This window comes from Bombus pyrosoma, linkage group LG9, assembly GCF_014825855.1.
Source record: "Bombus pyrosoma isolate SC7728 linkage group LG9, ASM1482585v1, whole genome shotgun sequence".
NCBI lineage: Eukaryota > Metazoa > Arthropoda > Insecta > Hymenoptera > Apidae > Bombus > Bombus pyrosoma.
This window is the reverse complement of record NC_057778.1, coordinates 5,592,394-5,602,680: the sequence shown is the minus strand read 5'-3', so window position 1 is coordinate 5,602,680 and position 10,287 is coordinate 5,592,394. Positions and strand designations below refer to the sequence as shown.

At 24.8% G+C, this 10,287-nt stretch overlaps 2 protein-coding genes across 7 annotated transcripts; one reads left to right on the top strand and one right to left on the bottom strand.

The window, feature by feature from the left end:
• The first annotated feature begins 3,566 nt into the window (after positions 1 to 3,566).
• Positions 3,567 to 5,346, top strand: LOC122570467 (protein unc-50 homolog). 6 transcript variants are annotated; one of them, XM_043732804.1, is made up of 7 exons: positions 3,567 to 3,691; positions 4,035 to 4,134; positions 4,205 to 4,356; positions 4,425 to 4,611; positions 4,735 to 4,868; positions 4,948 to 5,049; positions 5,187 to 5,346. In XM_043732804.1, the coding sequence occupies exons 2-7, from the start codon at positions 4,043 to 4,045 to the stop codon at positions 5,321 to 5,323; spliced, it is 804 nt and encodes a 267-aa protein (XP_043588739.1). In that variant the 5' UTR covers positions 3,567 to 3,691; positions 4,035 to 4,042; the 3' UTR covers positions 5,324 to 5,346. The 6 variants fall into 6 exon arrangements, with proteins under 6 accessions (XP_043588739.1, XP_043588738.1, XP_043588741.1 ...); XM_043732803.1 differs by having other exon boundaries at positions 3,570 to 3,627; XM_043732806.1 differs by having other exon boundaries at positions 3,587 to 3,861.
• A 97-nt stretch (positions 5,347 to 5,443) lies between these two features.
• LOC122570465 (MATH and LRR domain-containing protein PFE0570w-like) lies at positions 5,444 to 9,615 on the bottom strand. The gene is made up of 4 exons (XM_043732793.1): positions 9,425 to 9,615; positions 6,889 to 9,113; positions 6,339 to 6,622; positions 5,444 to 6,260 (listed from the first exon to the last, which is right to left on the bottom strand). The coding sequence occupies exons 1-4, from the start codon at positions 9,488 to 9,490 to the stop codon at positions 6,094 to 6,096; spliced, it is 2,742 nt and encodes a 913-aa protein (XP_043588728.1). The 5' UTR covers positions 9,491 to 9,615; the 3' UTR covers positions 5,444 to 6,093.
• Positions 9,616 to 10,287: the final 672 nt, after the last annotated feature.

The following is a 10,287-nucleotide window of genomic DNA, read 5'->3' as shown; positions in this document are numbered from 1 at the left end:
TCTGGGTTGATCATTATATGTGGGTATTTTCAACCTATAAAGAACCATGGGAGTAGTAAGAAATGTAAATAGTACAATATAATAAGAAATGTAAATAACAACTGACATTGTTAAATCTGTTTGAGACTTCCTTCCATTAATATTCATGAATCTTTTAGATCGAGAACAATTCATGAAATCACATTGAATCATGAACCATCTCTGTATCCTGAAAATCCAATAACGTTAGAAGATGTGAAATAAATATTAATCACTGTTATATGTGTTATAATCAATTTAAAAATTTCAACAAGTATAAGGGCTTCAATAATTCGACTACTTTAATATTACGTCGATGCAAAGGAACATCATTTCCAATATAAACGTGATATAAAACTCCTTTTATCTCTTTATTTATTCTCGAATGAACTTGTATTAAAGATCCTTAAAATCGTTTGAATTCGCTATTTTTCTAAGTATGAAAAAGTATAGTGTATACTGTTGAAAAAAGATAGAAGTAACTTTGAAATCTCTAAAAATCTTCTACTTCAAAAAAAATTAATATTGGTATGTTATGACTCTCTTAATATCATATAATTTTTATAAATAAAGTTTCCTCATACTTCTCAAAATAGAGATAACGTTAAATAACCAAAGTTATTAATCACCGTGTATATTAAAAATAGTTATTTACAGATATTAAACTCAGACACATTCTTGAAGGAAGATACAATTATTTTGTTCTTGAAATAATGATCTAAGAAACAGAAAGTAATTTACATCATATACATTGTGCTGAATATGTTACATTAAAACGTTTTAAGTTGAAGCTTTTAAATAATGCTGCATTTTTTATCGCACATTTACGACGTCAATGACTTTCTTAATGATTTCAAAGAAAGTATAGAAAAACAATAATAAGATAATACGACGAAAATTTTCTTAAAATATTTGTAACTACTATAATGACCATTTTTACAAATGACTAAAGGATGTTACGATTAAATACAAGTGAAATAACATAATGAATTAAACATTTAGTGTTTGGAATATTAGCGATGCGTAAGAATACATCATAATATACATATTGAAACCATATTAAAATATGAACAAATACTTTGTTACATACTACTTATAAATTAATTTGGTATACATTCCTGAACAAAATCTTCGTTTATCAGTACTTTACAGATAACATATTATGTATGATGAGAAAATTACAATTTGTAAATAAGATTTATTTATCATACTAGGCACTGGACTACAATATCTAAAGTAATTAAATTAACAAATTTCTTAGAAAGTATATGCAAATATTTTGTGCTAATGTATTTTTATTGGTATATTATAAATATTTAATTTTCTTGCATATGTGGCACGACTTGTATAACGAGGAAGTCTACATGCGAAATTTTTATAATTAATATCGCACATTATATGTGCCTTTATATGTAAACTCGTATACAGAACCATTCTACAATAAGAAATCAAATTTGTTTAAATTTAAACAGAAAATATTGCAATAAATGTAATTTGTTGTGCTCAAATGAGAAAGATTAATTAATTACAATATATCATATCACAAGTGACATTAAATAAAATTTGATCAAAATAATCATTGAGCAAACATTAGAATATGGTAATATGAAATCGAAACAGAAATCGTTTCTTATACACCTTAATACCTATTGATTGTTGGTCAGGATTTTCTGATGTGCTTCTTGCAATTTCAGATAACAAGAATACACAATTACACATGCAATACTTTTAATAAAGCGTTGGGATTTATATATTCTATGCATACAACAAAACTTATCTTTCAATTATCTTGGAAAATTTGCATTGCAACAAAGATCGTGTTAAGTATTACTCGAATTATACGCAAAAATTTTATATATTTGCGATATATTTTATAGTAACGGAGTTAATTTATAAATTTGGGTATATAATATTTCTTATAAAGATATGAGTGATACAATCTAAACAGTTTTTTTTAGTAATGCTGGCCGTTTGATTAGATGAATAAACTTTAATTGAAAAATTTATGAGTTAATTTAATGATTATTTTTCAATTATTTAGGAACGACATTAAAAAATAATGCGATGATACTTTCATTTGTCTCGTTGATTTGTATCGGCCAATTATAAATTTATTAAGTTATAATTAAAATATCGATATTTTCTTGCCATTGTCAAATCGCAAAATAATGGAAATGTTCTTGTTAATTACACCGTTGCTCCTGTAATACCTATAATACGTCCTAATACCATCAGTTATATTGCGGACGAACTCATTGTACGTTCAGTGCCTTTTTACATATATTCATATGTATGTAAAAGACCCAATTGATCCTTTTATATTTATCAATATCTTCCAATTTCCACGTGAAAGGAGTTCGCACTATACAAAATAATCTGTCGAACAGCTCTTATATTCCCTGCCGATCGAAACAGAGGATGATATAAAAGAAGTGTGAAACTTAATTGAATGTTGGCTTATTATACCTAAATATAAAATAAGCCAAATTTAAATTGAGTATTTACGTATACATACATACCTACAAACATATATAATTTAGCATTAATGTGCTTAATTTAAAATGCATAATTTTTAAAAGTACATGTATATTTTTATAAATTTCGGTATTGATGCGATGGTTTGCTATATAAATAAGTAAATAAATATATAAATATATATATAATATAAATATATACATACAAAAATGTATAGAAGATATGTAAGAATATACGACAAAAATGGTATCCATACGCGCATATAATTGTATCTTATAAAGAAAAATATGGAAAAGAAAACAGGAAGTTAGGATACAACCTATATTAGCTTTAAATATTATCTCGTGGCGCAATGTATAAAACAAAATTCAATTACATACATATATAATTTTATGTTTGACGTATGAAGTTTCCACTATATCTGTAACCGCATATATATTTGTATATAATAGGTTTCTTTGTTGCGTCCATTATATGTTTAGAAATTACTTTGTACATAATATAAATAAACAATAAATGAATAAATAAAGATATATAAAAAAACTTTGGAAAGTAAGCATTTATATAGTACGTATATATATACATAATATATTAGGATTTACCAATACCATGTATGTGAATTATATTTATTTTCTAACAACTAAAATTTGATGATATTACCTTTTAATGCTTCTACTATTTTTCAACAATTTTTATATTTTACGTATTTATCATTTGAATTTATGTGTACTTCATATAAACGATAAAGAATAAAATAATTAACAGTTTTAAGCAAAGCAATAATTCGATTTTAATATTATGGTAGCTTTTAAAACGTTTATGAATCAAATGAGTAAAATCTTGGAGAATGCAAATATTTAAAAAGTGTTAACATTTCTAAATTAAATATAAGTTGCTCCTTATCTTGAAATTGTATTGTAAAAATAATAAATATATTTTAATAAATACCAATAATTTTGTCATTTACTTATACTTGTTATTTCTAAGAACTTAATTTTTAATAGAAATTTTAAGCTATTTCATGTATCATAATTGATATTGAAATATTTGTAGATATTTAACGGTGATGGAATAAAATGAATGTAAAATTGAATCAGATTGAATGGAATCTGACCAATAACTGTCGTGGTTCAAGTAATCTTGACTTTGAAAATATAAAGTTATATTCTACATATATATTTACCTGAATATTATTAATGTAAATAATTACGTAGCATTGTGTAATTATTGAATAGTCGAAAAAGACTATTATATACTATATTTTTTGTCATTTATAACACATAAACATAACCTATAATAATAATAAAGATACATCTATATAACTGACAGTATTAGATATTTTTTATAATAAAAAAATAGTAAATAAATGTTAGTGATGGTCCTGGTAAAAGATTATACTATTATTGTTATACTTTAAGTATAATGATAGTTGTGTAATAAAATATTCAAAAGAAATTATAATGCTTATATATACTATATATTATAATATATTTTTAATGATTTATTTAAGATTTACAGAATGAACGGTTTGTGTTGAATAGATTCCAAAATGAAATATTCCACATCACCACCAGTAAGTAGATGTAATTCACCAGCTCCAGTTGAAACAGGTTCAAATTTACCTATGCCAGTAACTTACAGGTATAAGATCAATCAAAATATTTAAATTTATGATTAGTTTAATAAATATATTTTTACAAATGCATTTTAGGCAAGATTGTATGGGTGCAGCAACAAAATGTTACAAATACCTAAGGAAATTATTAAAATTTGAACAAATGGACTTTGAATTTGCATTATGGCAAATGATCTTTTTATTTATATCGCCACAAAAAGTATATAGAAATTTTCAAAGTAGAAAACGTAAGTTACTTTATATATAAAATGGTATTGCAATGTATTATCACTATGAAAAATTAAATTTTTTCTAGAGACAAAGTCACAATTTGCAAGGGATGATCCTGCATTTTTGGTACTATTAATGTGTTGTCTATGTATATCTTCCATTGGTTTTACCATTGTTTTGGGATTAGGATTTCTTCAATTTATAAAGCTACTATTTTATATGATATTTATTGATTATCTTGCAGCTGGCTTAATAGTAGCAACAGTATTTTGGTAAATTATATATTAATGCTATTAAAATTGCATTATATGGTATACATTTTATATATATACGTGTGTGTGTGTGTGTGTGTATGAATAAAATATTGTAAAACAAATAATTTCTACTAATTGCAGGATTATAACAAATCGTTATCTAAGAATTGACAAAACCCAAGATGTAGAATGGGGTTATGCATTTGACATACACTTAAATGCATTTTTTCCACCTTTAATCATACTTCATATCGTACAGTTGTTTTTGTATAATGGTAAATTTACTTGTCTCCTATTAATATTTTGCAATTTATTCTTTTATTAATATCTTTCTCCTTGTATTTATTATTCTAGGTCTTATAAACTATGATACATTTTCATCACGATTTGTTGGAAACACAATCTGGTTAATAGCTATTAGTTACTATATTTACATAACATTTTTGGGTTACACAAGTAAGTACATAAATTTAGTATTACATCATTTGAACATCAATTAAATAATTACGTTTTGTAAAACTAAAAAATTAAAAAGAGCTTGGCTATTATAATTTGGAAAATAAAAGTTAATAAATTCTTTGCATTTATTTCAGGTATGGAAATACTTCACAAAACACATATAATATTATCAACATTACCAATAATATTATTAATGTATATTATGACATTATGTGCAGGCATCAATATTAGTCATTTAGTTATGGAATTTTATCATTATCGAGTTGTTTGAATAAAGCTTATTTTATTGCAAAAGTTCATTTCACATTAATTTTTGATACAAGTGTTTATGCATTAAAACTGAATGAATTATAATTGCTGTGTGTATGTACCAATGGAATATATTTATATGTAGTCTGGAAAAATTATCAACATGTTTAATAGAAAGTTCAAGGTATTTATTTCTTTCTAAAACAAAATATAGAAAAAAGATATATTAATGTATTTTGTTACAATTTTTTTTTAATAATTATACATTTCTAATATAAAATATCATTCGTAAAGGTCATATTATTAAATGACAAAACTATTTGTATTTAATTTTCTAAAGATGCAAAAAATGTTTGTACATTATTAATTAGAAATGTTACTTTTTTTTATTTATATTGTTCATGTGAGAGATAGTCTTACGACAAATTGTTATATCGTACGAATTATTTGTATAAATACTGTATATAACACTTTTATATTGTCGAATAGTTCTTAAAATATTTCATTTCAAAAAATTGTCTTATATTTATTATAAAAATAAGAAATAAATAATGTAAAGTATACTGTAAAGATATCCTCTCTTGAATACGAATATTTTTAACCCTTTGATTGCTTACAAATAGTAAAGTGTTTAGTTGTATTCACGAACATATATTTTTAGTTGATCAAGAAATATAATTGACAGATATAATTATAAACTTTTAATAGTAGTGATTAAACCATAGGGATTAACAATCAAAAAGTTAAAAATTTTAAGGACTAATAAAATTATAATTTTAATTTGTTAATTATTTATAAGAGTTTAGGTTGCTGTTTTAAAGCTGAAATGTCTAATATCTTACTGGGACAGGTTGTTCGCGGTGTTTGACTAAATGGAAGACGTTGTTTTGGACTATTTCTTGGATTTGTAACCTTTAAGTCTGCCTTTGGAGACATTTCATTTTGTAGTGCATTAATATCTGTAGAATAAATAACCTAATTTAATTAAAAGTATTGTGTACACACTGATTAAAAGCTGTTTTAATTTATTTTTTTACCTTCTGTTTGAATATTATTTTTTCCTGGAACTAATTGATATCTTTGTAAATAACGCATTGTGGCAAAAGACATATTTGTTCCTTGTAAATTGCTAACCATGAGATGATTAACTGATGCACCTTGCCTTTGTACTGCTAATTCAGCAAGTTGTTCGTCAGTTAGATACTTTAAAGCTAATGCCTTCATATGCATACTTGTATTTGTTTCATTTACAGCACTTGTAGCTTGTGTCATGTTTGTTTGATAATCCAAACGCGGATAAAATGGTAAGTCAAATGCCATTCTTTTAAATAAATTATTAGAATTATTCATCATGTATAATACAGATATGATTTAACTCAATTATATAATACTTAATTATCTAGAGTAATGTTAATCATTTGTTTTGCAATATAAAATTTGAATAATGTATTTTATATAGTAAGAACTATAATAAATAGATTGTAATAAAAGTTACCTTGATTAAATTACATAATTACTTGGATTAACAAGATATAGATAATCAAGATTTTCGTTATGTAAAAAACTTTTAATAGATGCAAAACATACCTGTTGCTGTTGTTCAATTCTTTAGCTTCTGAATTTTCACTTAAACTAATTCCAAATTTTTTAAATTGCTGTAATGTAGCTACTTTTACAGTATCTAATACTGCTCTATTATCAGTTTCATCTCGTTCATTTTGATTTACTTTTGTTTGTTTTTGTTGTTGATCATCTATAATACAAGAGTTCTGTAATAATTGATTTACTTGTCCAAGAACATCATTGTAAAATGTCCAGCCCACTTTTGAACTGCGTTTAAAATTTTCACTATCATCATCACTAGAATACTCCTGCATTTCAACATGGATACTAGGTTCTGGACTAAATGGCCTTTCATTTATTTTCAAATCATCACTGTTTAAAATTAGACTGTCTTCAATGCAATTTGAATTTTGCTTCAATCCAAAAGGCTGCCCTTCTTGTTGATAATCATTGTGATAACGAGAATTATTTACAAAATTATTTGTTTTTACAGAACTATTATCTCGTTGTATATCTGCTTCCTTATCTTGATCTATATTAGTACAGGTATTTGCTATAAATTTTTTACTTTTTTGGGCAGTATATTCAGTACCTACAGTACCCACACATACATGATTTCTTTGAATCATTGGTGTTTTTATATTTTCGTAATTTCTTGTTTTCACTGTACAGTTTTCTAAATGTTTTTTTATTCTATTTTCAGTTTCATCTGATTTTGTTGTTTCATTTTTACATAATTTTGGAGATTCAGATCTATGAGTATCTGTTTCTCTTCGAATATCTACATAAGCTTGTTTCTCTAAATCCTTTGTAGAAGTAGTTGCATTTAAGTTACTACTTTGTTGTTGACTAGATGACATGTAACTCTCTGAGTCTTCAACTATGTTTTCTAATTGTGCACTAGGCATTCGAGTAAAGGAGTTTTTATATCTTCTTAATGATTCATTAGCATCATGAGAACCAACACTGTTACACATCTTTAAATTTTCTTGCTTTTGTTGACCATCTTTTTTTTCATAATTTTCAATATCCATTGTAAAAGGATTATTTTGTACAGTGAATTCAAAACTTGTCATTACACCAATTGAAACTTTCTGTTGCATAAATGCTTTTTTTGATTGTGCATCTGTTAATATCAATTCATTTTGATTTATATTTTCATTTTTGCTACAATTCTCTTTTTTTCTATCTTGAGGAGAATCTCTCCGATAGACATTTCTTTTTGTGTTTTCAGGCACAGTAACATAATTAGAAGTACCTAAAACATTATTAGAGTTTGTATGGAATTGATCACCTTGTGTTTGTAATTGAAAGGAACAAGAGCATTTTTTTCTTTCTTTTAAATTTTCTTCTTGTATTTTCAACAATCTATCCACTTGTATCTGTAAAGATTTAATTTGCTCGTTTTGACTATTTATAATTTGTAATAAATTCTTTACTGTTTCCTGATTATCTGTATTGTTAGTAGGATAAGAATGGAGTTGAGGAAATGGATATGCATTCATGTTAAAATAAGGATATTGTTGTCCTAAATAATGTGGTAATTGGAGTTCATTTCGTTGCAATGTACCTGGATTAGTAGGTACATTTTGTACATTTGATTCTGGAACTGAATCATTTTTCATCACTTTTTGTTGGTTAGAATTATGAGCTGCTAATTGTCTCTCATATAATAATGGAGAATATTCATCTTCTTTAACTTTGTAATTATCAGCATTTATACGAGGCTTAATAACTTGTGACATAGCAGACAAAGAATCTATGTGTCTTATTTTATTGTTACATTGTATCGTTGTATTTTGTTCTTTATCAATATGCAATGTATTACCTTCAGACCTTTCATAATTATATTTACGAGGAGAATCATTGTTTTCTCTACTTGATTTTTGCTTGCAGTGTGAAGAATTATAAATATCTTCCCTTAAAGCATAGTTCTTTCGTTTGGATTCATTTAAAGTATTTGTAATATTACCTTCTGTTAAATATGAGTGTGAAATATAATTTTGATTAGATTGTTCTTTTAGAGGAGCTATACAATCATTAACTTTAGAAGATAGGGGTTTCCCTAAATAGTTCTGTTCTTTCCAGGCTGCATATGATCCATTTAATGGAGAAGAATGAGTACTTTTACTTCTTAAACCTTTAGATTCCTCAGATGGTGAACAAAAATATGCACGTTCTGTACTCTTACAACTTATAGGTTTGTCAAATATTAAAGAAACTTCAGGCACACATGGTACTGCAAAACACTAAAATTAGAATTATTAAAAAATAAATTTTTGATTAAAATATATTATTTTTACTAATTTTTAAATTTAAATTAACTACCAATAATCATTAATCACTAAATCTTCAATTTATTTATTGGCTTGTATTTCTTACTGCACGTAATTTGATATTAAATTTTTATTGCTTCTAATAAAATCTTTACAAAGATGGAGAAAAAATTAATATTTTACTATTATTTTAAGCTTACTAATATTATAAAAAATCTCAAGATTAATATATTTTATTTTTTTTATTATATATATACTAATTAACATCTTGAAGAAAAACTTACATCAAGTTTAGATGCAGGTCTTGGTGTTATTCTCGGTTCAAATTCATCTTCATTACCGCAAAACATATTTCAGTTTAAATTAACAATTGTAATTTATACACATTCGTTATATTCATTAATTTTCACAGATATATGTTATAATTAGTAAATTATCGATATTATCTTGCAATTAATTTAAAACTTTCAAAAAATGTTTTATAAAACCCCTCTGTTTTATTTATTTTTTAATTTATACTATTTCTTGCAATAGTTTTTGCTTAAAATACTTTTACTTCACTGGAAACTTATTTCAAACAAATTATGTGACAAATGATTCGAAATAAAAATGCAGCCAACATAAATAGCAAAGTCTAGTGAATAAAATATACATATGTATATCGTTTTAGTATCTTTTTAAGCCAAGAAAATATACTAAACTTTCATTCATTTTGAATTTTTCACTGTTCTTCATAACCAAAAAGAATATCTTTCTAATGCTTTAATTAGATGTAATTTTACTAGATTTACTACTTTTCGAATTTCTTTCCAAATCAGCAATTCTGTTATTATGTTACATATATTTTACTACTCGTAATATACATATATACATATTGGTATATAGTTGTATTATATAATTATACATATATATTTACTATACGTATATCTTTCTTAAAAATTTGCTTATTATAAATTTTTGTTGTACCACTTATGTATTTGATATATACGTATCTTTGAACTATGTTCTTTTCTACAAAGAATTAGTAGATAAACGAATGATTTATTTTGTACAGTGTGTATAATTCCAATCGACGTGTATATATTACAAATAAAATTAAATAGCATATTATAAAATTGTATGTAAACGCAAATTTATTTTAAAATAA